This window comes from Alosa alosa, chromosome 9 (genome assembly GCF_017589495.1).
Source record: "Alosa alosa isolate M-15738 ecotype Scorff River chromosome 9, AALO_Geno_1.1, whole genome shotgun sequence".
NCBI classification, from domain to species: domain Eukaryota; kingdom Metazoa; phylum Chordata; class Actinopteri; order Clupeiformes; family Clupeidae; genus Alosa; species Alosa alosa.
In genome coordinates, this window is record NC_063197.1 from 36,354,447 (window position 1) to 36,371,487 (window position 17,041).

Consider the following 17,041-nt stretch of genomic DNA (forward strand, 5'->3'; position numbering starts at 1 on the left):
CAGAGAATAAACGAGGAGAGAGAGAAAGAGAAAGAGGGAGAGAGGAAAGAGGGGGGGAGAAAGAGAGGAGAGAAAGCGAGAGAGAGAGAGAGAGAGAGAGAGAGAGAGAGAGAGGGGGAGAGAGAAAGAGAAAGAGAGAGAGAGGGGGGTAGAGAGAGAGAGAGGGGGTAGAGAGAAAGAGGGAGAGCGAGGGGGGGAGAAAGAGAGGAGAGAAAGCGAGAGAGAGAGGGGGGTAGAGAGAAAGAGAAAGAGAAAGAAAGAGAGAGAGAGAGGGGGTAGAGAGAAAGAGGGAGAGAGGAAAGAGGGGGAGAAAGAGAGAGAGAGAAAGGGGGGGTAGAGAGAAAGAGAAAGAGAAAGAGAGAGAGAGAGAGGGGGGTAGAGAGAAAGAGGGAGAGGAAAGAGGGGAGAAAGAGAGAGAGAGGGGGGTAGAGAGAAAGAGAGAGAGGGGGGGTGAGAGGAGAGAGAGAGAGAGAGGGGGTAGAGAGAAAGAGAGCGAGAGAGAGAGAGAGGGGGGTAGAGAGAAAGAGGGAGAGAGAGGGGGGGAGAAAGAGAGGAGAGAAAGCGAGAGAGAGGGGTAGAGAGAAAGAGGGAGAGAGGAAAGAGGGGGGGGAGAAAGAGAGAGAGAGGGGGGTAGAGAGAAAGAGAAAGAGAGAGAGAGAGGGGGGGGGGGTAGAGAGAAAGAGAGCGAGAGAGAGGGGGGTAGAGAGAAAGAGAGAGAGGGAGAGAGGAAAGAGGGGGGGGAGAAAGAGAGAGAGAGGGGGGTAGAGAGAAAGAGAAAGAGAGAGAGAGAGGGGGAGAGAGAGAAAGAGAAAGAGAGAGAGAGAGAGAGAGAGAGAGAGAGAGAGGCAAAGGTTACCCTGAACCACAGAGGGATATAATAGAAAGCAAGAGCCCAGGTAAGGAAAAGACTTTAAAGCAATTAAACACTTGCACTAACCTACACACACACACACACACACTTCTAACTGAAGCAAATGCGAGCACACACACACACACCTACCTCACTAACCATGCCTCATGTACAGGCCTCTAAGCACTAGGGGTGGCACGGTTTATGACAAAAGTCCAAACCGTTCGATTGGCTAGTCTCGGTTCGGGGCATGTGTGCACCGTTCGGTTGGCTAGTCTCGGTTCGGGGCATATGTGCAACGTTCGGTTGGCTAGTCTCGGTTCGGGGCATGTGTGCACCGTTCGGCTCATGACAAAAGTCCAAACCGTTCGGTTGGCTAGTCTCGGTTCGGGCCATGTGTGCATCATACGGTTTTGAAGGTTCATGGCATGCGTAATGTAGCCTTATGCCCATATGTGATGTCATGCGTAATGTAGCCTTATGCCCATACAGTGGGTCCCAGTTAAGATTGGACGGGTTCCTTCAGGAATCACGCACCCCATTTTCTCAGCAGAAATGGCACAAACTGCAGTTGACACAAACAACCACAAGGTGTCACTTTGGAGTTCTGCCACTACTATTTTTGATACGACTTTACTTACTGCTTCCATGATGCATTTTCCAAGTCAGTAGATCAATCAGAGAAAGCTGAGCCGTTACCAAACATATATGATAATACAATAGCGCGAGTTTATATATCTTATACCCTATTTGTCACGGTTACTTATAGATTTGATAGTGTAACGATAAGTTTATGAGACTTTCAGCGGGGCACGGGAACTTAAATTGATCACGGTAGTTTAAGCTTACACTTGACAAAACATTATAATATGAAAATGTAGATGCAATTGTTGTAAGATGGTGCAGCTCCTTTAAGAAAGCACCGTGTGCAGGGATGGAGAGAGAGAAAGCGAGGGGATATGTGTTAGAACTTAGATCGTGTGGAAAGTGCTGTTGAGACTGGAGCGAGTCATATTCAAAATAATGCAAAAAAAATAAAATCCGCCAGATAAAACCAATTATCCTCATTCATTGCAACCCATAGCATGCCTGCTTGCCGACGTTCAAACGAAAAAGATATCAAAGCACCTTTTGCGTTTGAATGTAGCTTCTAATTTAAACAGCTTGACAAATGATTTAGCTAATTGATTATAGCCTGTACAGCAATTGTTGAACATTAACCTGTACAAGTACATTGTTAGCCTACAGACCAATTTCCATAGTGCACATCTTATCAACAGTTTGAATGTCGTGTGTGTTTCTGCATTGACAAATACCGTTCAGCACAATGATTCATGCCCAATTAATTTCCCCTGTTAAAGTGTTCGCCTTTGTTACACTATTTGGTTTCATGATGTAGCCTATGATAAACACCATATGGCCAAATATGTGACTCAGCTAATGTTATAGGCTATACAATTTCCCTCTTAAAGACAAGCTGGTGTAGCTTATTAGACTAGGCTGCTATTAAAATGCACCCGACGGTAGCCTTGGCTATGTGTAAAGTAAGCTATCGTGATGATTTCATGCACGTAAGTTCATGCATCTGTCAAGTTCAGTACAGGGCCTCGCGACCCCTTGCGACGGCCCTGCAGCTCCTCCTAAGACAGCGAGGAAAAAGTTAAAATCACGCTGATAAACCCGGGAAAAAGTTGACAGGTTTGTTTTAGGTCCCAGTGATTTATTTGTGAAATTGTGCAAAGCGACAGCCTTTTCAAGGCATTTCAAGGAAGGAGTTGTAGCATGCAAGCTCCCAAATTGACCCAGTAGACAGAAGGCATCAATAGCCTAAAATTGTTGGGACTGGGGAGGGTCATGAGTTTTTCTCAATCACTTTGAGGGTCATAGAAAAATGTCTTGCTGGCGAGGGAGGGTCCGTCTTTTTGACTAACGCTCCCAAAACTCCTCCGTAGCCCCTTAAATAAATAACTTAACAGTCCCTAATTGATTATAGCCTGTAGGCCTACACCAGCAATTGTTGAACATATACCTGTACAGGACATTGACAGTAGCCCAGCCTAACAAGCAGATGTTGCAAAAAGAGCGCAATTAATAAGAAATAATTAATGTAATCTGCACGCTTTATTTAACAAACTGCAAGCAACAAGAGGGTTGAGTTAGGCTGTGAGGCCAAACCCAAGAGCAGAGCCTATCTGCTAAGGCACTCGATAGGCTATAACGAGCTGTGTGCCTGGAAAGACAATAAGATGCTTTCTGAATAGCACAAATAAGACGGCTCTGGTCATCCCATACCCTCCTCCCATTTCCTGTAGCCTACCATTATGACTTGTTGCGTTTTGGGACATTAAGCTTTTTTCACGTTAAGCCCCCCCTCCCCACCCCTTCTTTCACAAGCAGTGGGGGAGCGGGGCACAAAGTAACACTTTTGGTAGACAAAGGAGGGTTCTCCGCGCTTCTGTCGTTTGGCCACAATCGGTGCAACCAGGCCAGGACAGATATTTTAGAGCAGGTGTCAAACTCATTTTCATAGAGGGCCACATCATTGAATTTATAGGTTACTGAGGGCCACATAATCGGCGAACATGTGCATGGTGCAACCATGAAATCGGTATTGCAGTATGGCTTATTAAAAAAATTGGTGTGTAATGGTCCTAACCACGTTAAAACAGTGTGGCTGAAATAAAAAACAAACAGCCTACAACAGTAACGTTTTCAAATGCAACTTCTAGGCCTACAGTATTAGTTAACAACTGATCAATATGCATTCATGGACTGATATTGATGACAATAAACTGCAGTCAATAATGTGCATAACAATGTCCATAACACATATCACCACTAAAATTAACTGTGGCTAAGAAAGGTACTCTGTGTGTGTGTGAGTGTGTGTGTGTGTGTGTGTGTGTGTGTGTGTGTGTGAGTGAGTGAGTGAGTGAGTGAGAGAGAGCTATGGTACGTACACCCACCCACCCCCACAAAAACAAATTCACGCGTGTACAATATTTGTCCGTTTCCCGGTTTTAGGTCCGTGCATTGCAAAAAAAAGTAGCCTACATAGCATAACAATATCCACATGCAATAATACAACAACAACGTCTACGATGACCTATTAATTTGGACAAATTGATACAGCCCTTTAGTTTTGTTCTAGCGTACCGTGACGTCTGGCTTTAAACAGCTATAATCTAACGTTCTGACAAGCACACTAATTGCCTACCTTGTTCTTGCCCATCTGGAATAACTCCTCTAGCTTTGCTGTCTCCATCCTTTCTGTTTTCGTTGTTTAAACTTGTGATATCCACAACTAGTGAATTAGCCCAACATTGTGTGCTGATAACCATATATAGATAGCCGATTAAAAGAAAACAACAAGTAGCCTAGTTATGTGCTTGCGTGCGTATTCTGTCTTTAAAGTTTAATAATGTTCTGCACCTTTTACTAAAGAATAAAGAAAATTAAGAAGACATCTGAGCTGCACCGGCGTCTCTCCTTCTCTCTAACACTTTTTAGCTTTGGCTAAATATTTCTACAATCATTTGAGTTTCACTAGTCACATGTTTTAACAAGCAACACTTCTTATTGAACTAATAACAGACGTGTGTCGAAAATTGACTTTATTTTCCATACAGAGAAATAACATATGCAGAGTCTACCAAGGTCAATCTTGCCAGAAAAGCCCTCAAACCTGAAAACACATGAGGCAAAAGTGCAAAACATCACAAAACTAACATGCGCATATTTTTGTATTGCAATCATTGTAGCCTACAGTTGTAACAGCGGGTAACAGTCGTTTTACTCCCCGTATGCGCTCCTTATAAAGAACGTTTAACGTGTCCCAAAAACAGCTATCAATTAATCACCAAACGTCTTATAAACAAGTATTGCCAGGAGCAACACCTTGCAAAAAATGATAACAATAGGCCTAGGCCTTTATATGGCTCTGCTCCTGCCTAGATACGAACTCAGAACTGCCTGAAAGTTGCAGACCTGTTCTGGATATACGTGCATTAACCCACTCGACCATCAGACAACGCTATCTGCTTCGAGTAGCCTATTGGGTAGGAATGTAGCCTACACTGGTTGCTGTGGCACAGTCTTGAGTGACCGAATTCGTTTTCCTTTGTCATATGAATGCTGTCATTTTGTTAACATTACTGTTAAGGAGATGCTGTAGGCAAAGGCTATATTTCAACCTCGTTAGTGTAGTAAAAAAATCAGAACTATTCACAAGGTTTCTGGGCAGCATATTTATGTTCTGTTAGCAAGTTTAACTTCTCATGACTACCGACAAAGTAGCCTTCTGCCAGCTGACGAAGCTCTCATTTTAAAACATTACTGAGAGACAGGCACTGTACAATCAAGAAATCTTGCCACTGAATCCAAAACTATGTTTAACATTATGTACAAAGCTTAGGCTACAGTGGACTAGCATGTTGCAGGGGCTGCTAAAAACACAGAGAGACGCACTGAAAACTCGGCCAATCACAGCCCTTGCTGTCGAATGCGCCGTCCGGTTCGACCGTGGAACGCCACAGCAGACTATGCTGCCCCCAAGCGGCTGCAGTTGTACTTACATTTCACCCAGCTGCGTGAATCACCTTGATCGTGACTGAAGTGTCAATTTTTAACTGGGACCCACTGTATGTGATGGCATGCGTAATGTAGCCTTATGCCCATATGTGACCTTAGACAGTTCACGTGAAAGCAGAAGTGTGGAGTGCTGTGGGTCACCTGTAAAAATGGGAGAGATAACAAAGGCAGCCCAGAGTTGGAGGATGCACCAGGGTCGCATAAGTATGGTGTGTGGGAACATTTTGGATTTAAATTGACCTATGATGACAGTGGAAAGAAAACGGTAGATAGAAATGCAACTGTGTGCAAGCATTGTGCAACACGTCATTATGCTAGTTCAGTATTCATTACGCTAGTTCAGTTGAGTGTTCTACAGGATCATTTAAATTCGGCAGAGACAGGAGAGAAAGTGCGCAGTGACAGGGCTTGTCAATGTTATGTGGCATAGAAGCTATTTTGCATAGCACGGGTAGGCTACGCTTTATGTAGAAATAAACTGTTCCGTAATATTTCAGTCAATCTTCGTGTGCTACAAAGGCACAAACGTTCCTGTAGATGGCAATAACACATTCTACTTTTTTGCCAAACAAATGAAAAGCTGCACTCTCTCAAGAGCAATACTCATCCTGGCCACCACCTGTTTCAACTGTTACCCTCTGGTAGGCATTATAGGTCGATACAATCCAGTACCACCAGATTTAAAAATAGCTTCTTTCCAAATGCAATAGTTTCCCTTAGGGCTGCAGCTATCGATTATTTTTGTAATCGATTAATCTAGCACTTTATCGATCGATTAATCAGATATTATTTTTTTTTTGCATTTTTAAACGACCAAAACAAATAATGCATAACGAAAATGACATTGCTGTAAAATGATTAAGCAATTGGCACAGAGGTATTCATTCTAACTCCAACATTTGGCTCCAAAAGTAAGCCCATTTATTGCAATTTACCCATTTAGTGTTTATAAGTGCCAGTGCCAACAATTAAATAATGTTCAAAATGTTCTCTGTAAAATTGCAGCCTCTTGTGCATGACTTAGCTGGGCGAACAAAGCTGCCCATATTATGTTGTGAAGTGCTGGGAGGGAGAAGAGGGAAAGCAATTTAATGTATTAATATGCACAACAGGTTTCATGCTGTAATCTAGACCTGATATCAAAGTAAATATCTGTTTTATGTAGATTTCTACACCTGCAGCATTAGGCTACTAACAAATAATTTCACCATTACTAAAAATAGCCTACCATTAGGCTACTAACAAATAATTTTACCATTAGGCTACTAAAAAATAATTTCTGGGGTGAGCCCTAGGTTACCATTTGCTATAGTATGTGATTAAAATCAGCCAACAGGCTACGTAGATAGATAGATAGATAGGCTAGATAGATTGATAGCCTACATTATAGACGCTTGGTGAAACAGCATGGAGTGGATGTTTTCGGTTCAGATGCTCGTTCTTTTCCTTTTTGAGTATGTAATGATCCCAAAACTTTACTTGAAAACTTTAGACATTCTCTGCCATTTATGGACATCTTGACTCCGCGCCAGCTAAATTCAGAATGTATCACGATTCACGCGCTAGTGGTGTGCTTCCTGAACAACAGTCCGTGTGGAACAATCAGATACCTGTGCGTATAGTGTGCATCATAGGAATTTAACGAGGCTTCGAGGCAGGGTTTTTGCCTCGAGTAATTTTTGTAATCGAGTTATTCGAGTAACTCGATGAATCGTTTCAGCCCTAGTTTCCCTAAACAAATGTAGCTAGACAAACCCAGTCCCTTACAGTCACCACCTGCACTTCAATACTTGCACTTATCTGATCACTGCTCTGTTACTGTTTCTTATTCTGTTTGTATGTCTTTTAATGTTTTTACGAGGTTTTTATATGTCCTGTAACGATTATTTATTGTATTTATTGTGGGCACCCGGTGGAGTAGCGCTCCTAATCTCATTGTGTTGTGTATTGTGTAAAGTACAATGACAATAAAGGCATTCAATTCAAAAGCAATTTAAAATCATCAATGTCTTCACTCTTGCTGTATCAAAATCTCTTCTTTCCTTTCTTTCCTCACCTTTCCACTTTCCTCAGAGTGTTAAAGATTAAAAGGAAAAATAACAAAAAACGTGATCCGAACCAAACTGTGGGTTTTGTGAACCGTGCCACCCCTCAAACACTCGTAGTTGACATCTCTCTTTCTGTTTTTGTCTCAAACTAACACACACACACACACCAGTCCTCTACTCACCAAGCCTTCTCTTCTGCGTGAGCCCAGTGTCAGATAGTGACCGTGTGTGACCCCTGCCATGTGCCAGTCCCGGTCCCCGCTGGCCCTCCGAGAAGGAGCATCGCCGTGGCACCGTTGCGGTGGCAAGACTCTGCCCCCCCCCCACTGGCTCTCCACCGCCACGGCTGCCCTCGCCCTCGCCCTCTCCCTGTTCGCTGCTCCGCGTGGAGCTGTGCGAGTCCCGCCGCCGGCTGCGCTGGCCCAGGTTCCCGATGGCCAGGTACTCCGGTCCGTCGTCCAGCTCCAGCGCCTCTGATGACGAAACGCCCACCCCCGTCCCCACCCCCCCCGGCCGGGGCTCCGTCAGTGAGATGTGGGGCACAGAGCAGGACGGATGATGCTGCTGCTCCCCAGAGACGCCACCACCAGCGCAGTCCCACGGAGCTCCAACTGCACCGTCCGACACCTCCGTATGCCGGCTCGCAGCGCCTGGGGGAGAGAGAGAGAGAGAGAGAGAGAAAGAGAGAGAGAGCGAGAGAGAGACTGTGTGAGCTTAATGTTTTTAAAATAGATAATTCCCCATGTCCTCATACTAATCACCCACGCTCAAGAAGAACGCCAAAAAGCACATGCAAAGAATTTTCAACACTGTGCACTTTTTGTGCCCAAACAGGAAACTCATTTAGACACCTCGTGGGCTATTCAGTGATGTGTTACCTCAGCAGCACACAGAGGCAGCTATTCTCCTCCCAAGGCCTCTCGCACTGCTGCTGCTCCTCCTCCTATGGACATGCTAGCGTAGCTAATGTCAATGCTGCTCCTCCTATGGACATGCTAGCGTAGCTAATGTCAATGCTGCTCCTCCTGTACATGCTAGCGTAGCTAATGTCAGTGTAGCATGTGCATGCTAGCGTAGGTAATGTCAGTGTAGCATGTGCATGCTAGTGTGGGTACCTGATCTGCATGGGTTACCAGATCTGCATGATACATCATAATAGATGTCGCCACCTCATTCGTCCAAAGTCGAGAGTAGAATTCGGCTGGGTTAGATGCGTAGCTGCTCAAGCGATGCCTGATGTAAAAGTTTTAATATTTAATGTGGACCCTTTAACAGCAACAGTGGTGTGGTTGGCTGGTTTGTGTGACATCACCTACAGCTGCAAACAACGCTGTCTGATTAACCCTGCTGTAATCGCGGGAAAATAAGCTAACTTTAGGTTTTACTTTGATCTATTTTTATGTTTCTTAAGTGTAACGCTATTGCATTGCTGTTTGACAGTAGTGAAATCAACCGTAAACTAGCTCACATGCGACATCATATAAGTAACTCATATATATATATATGTATATATATATATATATATATATATATATATATATATATATATATATATATATATATATATATATATATATATATATATATATATATATATATATATATATACACATATACACACACACATATATATATATATACTGCAGAAGTTTATTCTTCCTGCCGCTCTCAGAGTAGCACTTGCATTGTCAAAAGCAATCCTCAGCCAAAACCTATATTTTCTGAAAGACGACTCTTGGATATCACCTTGAATATTTGTCGTGGGAAACAGCAGATCACCACCCTCCAACTAACAACAACTTTCCACCGATCAAGGTAAGTACATGATTTACTTGAATTTACCATAACAATTGCTTGATAACATTTTGAAGTTACACAACTGTCACTTCCCCTCATGAAAACAACATTAATCAGTCCTTTGGTCTTTAAGTAATGTTACCCTAGCATAGTTATTTCAGGAGAAGAAATGTAAGTCTAACAGTGGCCAACAGTCTGCGCGTAACTTACATTTATGAATGGGTTTTCCAACTCTCGGTCAGAGTCAATCTTACAGTTGTAGACCTATGAAATCTTTGGGTTTTTTACATGTATCGGGAGAGGAAATACAGATCGTATTAAAAAGTATTTCCCATATCGTAGCCTACTAGCTCGCTCGCAACAACAGCAAAAATGAAACACGGAGAGTGGATGTCTCCGCGGAGACACCACTGTTAAATAAGATGCACACTCAATCGCAATTCGACGCAGGAAAAAAAAGCAACGACTGGTAGAAACGAAGGTAAATTGGATTAAAGAAAAACTTGGCCAAAAACATTGTGTATGCAGTTGCGGTGAGCCTAGTGAATCGCGGACTATAGCCTAACAAACGAAAGTAAAGGAGATTTGCACCAAATAAAGGCAGTGTTGTGGGTTTTGTTTCTACAACATGTTGGCACCAAAGTTAATTTCTGTCATAAACGAAGTAAGCCAAGCGTTTTCTCCATTGTCAACGTGAACTACCGGTAAGTTCAAGCAGTGACATGTGGTTTAATGCATGGATTAACATGACGTGAGTCAAACAGAAGATGGGCCTGTCTTTGAATCCTGTCCCTCTCAAGTCACGTTAAATGGTGTGATTAGCAACTAGAATTTTTTTTTAAAAATCCCGGGAGTGACACCCCCGACCCCCAGTTTTTGTCATACTGTAGCCTTGTAACCTTTTTTTCTAGAGGAAACACTGAGTAGGTCAGAGCAGGTCATGTTTTTATATTCCAGGTTTAATTGGGCTATACCGACTGTGTGTGTTGCGCTTGCAGGAGGGCCTTTACGGATCCCAAGTGCGACATGCGAACTATCACTAGCCGCCTGGTGTTGTGTCGGTGATCGAGAACCCACCATGAGCGTGTGTGCTATGTTGTAAGTATAACCAATATCTTCAGAGTTTGTTTTCCATAGTTTTTTTTTTCCTTTCTAATATTAACACTCAATTTTCACATAGACCTCTGTACAAGGCAGCCACAGCACCACACTCTTGGGGGCATGCTCATGAGCCCCCATGTTCATGCCCCCAAGACTCTAGCGCTGTAGCTGTGTGTTCAACTATACAGGTCTTACTTTCATGTTCCCATGGAGTATGGAGGTTAACTGGCACCATAATTTGATGTAAAAAGTAGTGATGCTCCGATTGAAGTGGCGTGAATGCGAGGCTATTGACCAGACGGATAAGCTACTAAGTTGAATTAAACATAGCCTCACGCAGACACACACAGAGAACCACTTTGCGCTTACGCAAATCTACTACGCAACCATGGCAAACTTTTACATCTGGAAAGAGCTCCTTGCATCCCGCTAGCTCATGTTACGTCTGTCAGTAGGCCCTAGTGCTCACTAAAATCATTAATGAACAAGACACTTATCTCCTCTATGATCCCAGAAAGATTTTCTTCGACTTGTTAGTTGTTTGAAAATGTATTTTATCTAATGACATAGAAAACAATGAATTGCATCCTTATGCACTATTACATTACATTAGGCACTATAGCCTAAAACCGTGAGACTGATAATTACTCACGTATTTCTTAAAGTGACAGGCACACAATTACACTTACACATCACCAATGTGCACTCAATTAGACTAAATATGTTTAGCTACTAGTAATGGTGCAATCATTGGTACAAATGGTACAATTGGTGGAAATTCTGATAGATTATAGATAAAAGATTCCCATTCCCCTGCCATTCTGTGATCGGCAATTGGCAGATCATGATTTTGGTGATCGGTGATCAGCCCCAAAAATGCTGATAAGAGCATCTCTAGTAAAAAGAGCAGAGAGAGGCTGAGTCTCTCAGAAATAAAGATTGCCGAGATATTCATCTCTGTGAAAACTTCTTAAACTGACTTTCTAAGTTATCTGATGACTTTCTTGAAGAAGTGTCATCAGTATCATAGTGTCATCTTAACTCACTGGGCAAAGGTAACGTTCTGAATATATGTTTTATAATATGAACAAGAGACTCTAGTACAGGGTTCCTACACATTTTCCATTTCAAAATTCCATACTTTTTCCATACTCAAATTTCCAAATTTCCATATTCCATTCCATATTCTCGACATTGCGGCCACATCTGGTTTGGTATAACTTGGTGAAAACAAAAGGTATGGACAACTGAAGTGAACTAAAAAATGACACTTAATATTCGTTCATTTAGCTGGGTCATTTTTAGTTGTATCTTAGTTGTATCTTGACGATGGGGACTGACAGTTAAGCTACCCAACAGTAGGAACGGTTCATTATGACCGGAGTGAAGCGATTAGTACTGCAAATGCAATAGTCTGGAAACACACATTAGTACTGCAGCAAATGCAATAGTCTGGAAACACACATTAGTACTGCAGCAGATGCAATAGTCTGGAAACACACATTAGTACTGCAGCAGATGCAATAGTCTGGAAACACACATTAGTACTGCAGCAAATGCAATAGTCTGGAAACACACATTAGTACTACAGCAGATGCAATAGTCTGGAAACACACATTAGTGCTGCAAATGCAAAAGTCTGGAAACACACATTAGTGCTGCAAATGCAATAGTCTGGAAACACACATTAGTACTGCTGCAAATGCAATAGTCTGGAAACACACATTAGTACTGCTGCAGATGCAATAGTCTGGAAACATATTTCCCCTTTTTTCTTTTTTCCACACTTATCCAGACATGGAAATTACTAAATACAAATTCCATACTTTTCCAGGTTTTCCTTACTGCGTAGGAACCCTGCTATTAAGAGTATTCCTAAAGGCTGATTTATGCTTCTTCGTTGATTCCATGCAGATTTTGTAAAAGTTATTATTATTTGTAAGTAGAACGCTCCATTGACTTGAATGGGATTTCACAAAGTTCTACGGGTCCTTATTTTCATGTGTGCAGAGAAGGTGTAATGATGATGATATTACGATACGATGTAAGGTATAAATATGTGTGTGAGAAACAACTGATTGTCTCTTGGGTGCACAGACTTGCCTGATGTCTATGAGACCTCTGCGCAGAGATTAATAAACTACTAAAGAGAAAGGCAAAAACCTTATTTCAGACTCTCAGTATTTATAGACCTTTAAGCTAAAGTTCTTCCACAGTTTTTAAAACTGGTTTAAAACACTAATTGTTTGTTGGTTTTATTTTCACAGGTTGACAGGCCTCAATGGACAGTGAGACAGTGATCTACCTTTGGACTGGCACCGACCAGACATGGACACTGAAACTTGATTTCTCATAATGAATATCTTTACAAGATGCAACACACATTGTGAAACACTTTACACACTAATAAACATGTCCACTGTTGTTTTCTCTGGAATTGATTTGTTTGACATTGGTGGTAATGGATTTCCAAATGTATGGACAAGCTACATTTTACAGTTTATGTGTGTAATCAGCTGATATTAGATATGATGACTTTTAGTATATGTAATTGGAAGCAAACAAAGGTAGCCTAGAAATTATAGTTTACAAGAGTGGCTTTAAACGTAAGTATGGCGTGTTTAAACTTAAGATTCACAGAAATTAATTGCATTTGCTGCCCATTTTATTCATACATGTATAGCTCGTCAATTTCTTTAGTCTGATTGGGTTTTGTCGAGGGTTAACAACATCTATGTTTCCAGTAGTTTGCATGTAAATCATATTAGAGAAATTTTAAATGTCTGATATATCGAGGGTCTCGTTTTAACCTCAAGACATGTCAGTAGGTTGTGCCAATACCGATTCACTGACGAATGTTGTCAGGTCATATGTTTCTTCTAGGGCTGTCAAGCGATGAAAAAAAATGTATTTAATTACATACTCTGTGATTAATTCATCTAAATTAATTGTATGCATCAATTTCTGCTAGGAACATATTTTAAAAACTTTTGGAAGATGAGTGAATCAATGAAGAGCCAAACCAACATTATAGACTTACAATTTTCCCTTTGATGTCAGATTTTTAGCATGATAAATGCAAATGACTAAAGTTTCCACTCACTGTCAATGACATGCAATTGTGTGGTATACCTATTGGTCCGTTTTTGGTCGTTCAAACATGTAAGTTTTTATTCACATAATTACTAGGCTGTTGCCCTTTTCTATCGAGTGGGTGGCAGTCCAGGATAAGAAATAGCACAGCCATATATAGATTGACAGGCTTAAAGTTGGCAATTTAGTATACTGCAACAAATGTTTTCTTTGTTCAAATTAAAAAAACGGTAGGTAACACAGTGCATCGATGTTTGGTGGCTAGCTGTAGTTCTGTATTGCAAGGATTGACAGGACGTTTGCAATGTAATACTGCAACAAATGTTTCCTTTGTTTAAATTACAAAAACGGTATCCTGGTTTTGTTTACCACGCTTGGAGTTTAGTGCTGGGCTGGTGGGTGCCTATTTTCTAACCTTTCTCACGGCACATCAACGCAGCGCAAATCAAATTTACACTGGAGCTCCAAGAGGTTTCGTACACGCAGCCTTAAATTTACAACACTGTTTACAGCTCTTCGAGTCACGGTAAAATTTATTGTTTTGTACATAGCTAATTTAGATACACTTATGGTGTGGGTGCTTGCGTTTCTTTAGGAATCCGCCGTCTTGGTTTGTATAGAAATGAATATTAAGTGACACATACACGTAAGAGGTTGGAGATATGGGACGGTTGATAATAGGTGACGTTCCTTAGACAGTACATCGATGTTTGGTGGCTAGCTGACTAGTTCTGTATTTTCAAGGATTGACAGGCTAGAAGTTTGCAATTTAATACTGCAACAAATGATTTATATGTTTATATAAAAAAAAAACGGTAGGTAGGACACAGTAGGCCTTTCGATGTTTAGCGGCTTGCTGGCTAGTTCAATATTTCAAAGACACTGCGCTCCTTCCTGCACGTTGGGTCCTTCAACAGAAAACAATAAACTCAGGTGAATTATCGAACAGCAAACAACATTCTGACCAATTAAATTCTCGAAGTGCAATGGCTAATAGACCAATCAGAATGTATTTTGTGACGCATCATGCAGATCCGGTAACCCATGCAGATCAGGTACCCACACTAGCGTACGTAATGTCAGTGTAGCATGTGCATGCTAGCGTAGGTAATGTCAGTGTAGCATGTGCATGCTAGTATAGGTAATGTCAGTGTAGCATGTACATGCTAGCGTAGGTAATGTCAGTGCTGCTCCTCCTATGTACATGCTAGCGTAGGTAATGTCAGTGTAGCAGAGCAGCGGCTAACCTGAGATGCTCTCGGCCAGACCCAGGGGCGTGACGACCGACGCCTCCCTCAGGGAGCACTGGGACGTGGTCATGCGGCGCGACAGCCCGTTCTGGGCCTCTGGCGTCCTCCAGGCTCCCATGGCCCCCGGAAGCAGACACAAGCTCTGGCTCTTCAGTAGGCCCAGCGAGGAGGGTTCCTTCAGATGGGAGAGCTGCCGCACACAAGGAGTTATTAGTGATAGACAGCACACAGCACACGAGGAGGGGATTTATTAGTGATAGACAAGACACGAGGAGGGAATTTATTAGTGATAGACAAGACACAGCACACAAGGAAGGGAGTTATTAGTGATAGACAAGACACAGAGATAGACATTTACTAGGTCATTCACTAGGTCTAGAAATGAATTGGTACCGTCATGCAGCAGGACAGGACGAGTGACAGGGTGAGTGACGGAGTGAGTGAGAGCTACACCAGGCGCGTAACTGAAGCGTTCCGTTCGCGTTGCGTCTGCTGCAACAATTATCTTCCATTATAATCAATGGAAGTAGCTACACCAGACGTGACAGTGGGAGAAAAAAAATAGTGTAGCTGATACCTGAGAGGGCGAGTGAGAGAGTGAGTGACAGGGCGAGTGACAGTGAGAGGGTGAGTGACAGTGAGAGGGTGAGTGAGAGGCAGGGTAAGTGAGAGGGTGAGTGAGAGGGTGAGTGAGAGGGTGAGTGACAGGGTGAGTGACAGTGAGAGGGTGAGTGACAGTGAGAGGGCAAGTGAGAAGCAGGGTGAGTGAGAGGGTGAGTGACAGGGTGAGTGAGAAGGTGAGTGAGAGGGTGAGTGAGAGTGAGGGGGTGAGTGAGAAGGCAAGTAACAAGGTGAGTGACAGGGCGAGTGAGAGCAGAGCACATACTCTGACGGTGTCGATGAGAGCCAGTAGTCGCGGGTCATTCTGCTCCACGGCCTCCAAGCACTGGAACATTGCAGAGACGTGGGGTTCGCTCAGCACAAACGCCTCATCTGGATCAAGAAACGATAACAACTCGCTAACAACCTAGTATGCTTAGAGGGGACAACAGATACAAGTCTGACCCATGGCAAGTTTGTTTACAGCACAAGAGCAGCACTTTACACACAAGAGCAATTCAAAGTAATCTACAAAGACTATAAAAAGTGGAGTGCCCCAACCTGCATTTACTGACTTTCTGCCTGTATCCTATGACTTGATATAAACCACAGAAATAACTCTGCTGGCTTTGATAAGCGCAAACTACTAACAGGGCCATCATGAGAGAGATATCTTTACAAACAAACGACAGAGAGAGTCTTCATGACAGACACATGAATGAGAGAGAGGTATTGCAATGTGTTTTACCGTTGTAATATTTGCGGGTGTTGTTGTGGTGTTTGAGCAGGGGCTTGAGTTGGGCAGAGAGCAGGTGGCCCTGCAGGCTGTGTAGGAGCCAGCGCTCTGCCTTGTAGCTCTCACCCTGGGCCTGCACGCCACTGCTCAGCACTGGCTCCAACTGGCTGAACTGCAAAAACAGCGAATAGAGTTAAGCTGGAGCATATTTCACAGTTGCTTACTTTAAAATGGACATTGTCCCCAATTAAAATTACTACAGTCTTCCTTCAGCCCTTTATATAATGACTGACTGCGAGAGTGGTTAAAAGAGTAAGTTAGTGAGAGCTGGCTGATAGTGGTTAAAGAGAAACTATGCAGTTTTGGCAATTTCTTTGCGGTTTTCTCGCTTTTTGCTCGCAGGTTTCTCAGCAGAACTCCTCCTACAGCTTCAGAGTATATGATTTACGCCACTCCTCAATCTGTCAGTCTGCGGTTACCTCTTTCCTTGTTCCTCCGACAACGGTTTACTCACTTTCGGCTTCTTTTCGCTGGCTCTGCCATAAGGCAAGGCAATTTTATTTATATAGCACATTACATACCAATGGCAACCCAAAGTGCTTTACACAATAAAATGAAGATAAGATAAAATAAATAAAAAACAAAATGTACTACATAATGGAGAATTTGAAGGAGTGTTAGGTAACAATGTAGAATAGAGAAAAACAGATGAGGCAGATGAAGCAAAAAAGATGATCTAAGAAAAGGCAACAGAAAATAGATGGGTCTTGATACTGGTTTTAAAGGTATCAATTAAGGGTGCAGTTCTAATTGAGATGGGAAGCTGGTTCCACAGCTGAGTATAGGGATGTAACGATTACCGGTATAATGGTAAACCGCGATAAAAATGTTGGCGATAATAATTACCGTTTTCATTTCAAACATCATGATTATCACTGTTGATTACCGCGGTGTGGAAACCGTGTGTTTAATCCTT

At 42.5% G+C, this 17,041-nt stretch overlaps 1 protein-coding gene across 1 annotated transcript in view; it reads right to left on the reverse strand.

The window, feature by feature from the left end:
• The window catches only part of rubcn (rubicon autophagy regulator), a 74,285-nt gene that overhangs the window by 46,494 nt on the left and 10,750 nt on the right, over window positions 1-17,041 (reverse strand). Inside the window, exons 4-8 of the mRNA XM_048252948.1 lie at window positions 16,078-16,237; window positions 15,616-15,722; window positions 14,727-14,919; window positions 7,671-8,138; window positions 5,480-5,581 (exon numbers count right to left, since the gene is read on the reverse strand). Coding sequence (XP_048108905.1) covers window positions 5,480-5,581; window positions 7,671-8,138; window positions 14,727-14,919; window positions 15,616-15,722; window positions 16,078-16,237 — 1,030 coding nt within the window. The remainder of the gene's footprint in view (window positions 1-5,479; window positions 5,582-7,670; window positions 8,139-14,726; window positions 14,920-15,615; window positions 15,723-16,077; window positions 16,238-17,041) is intronic.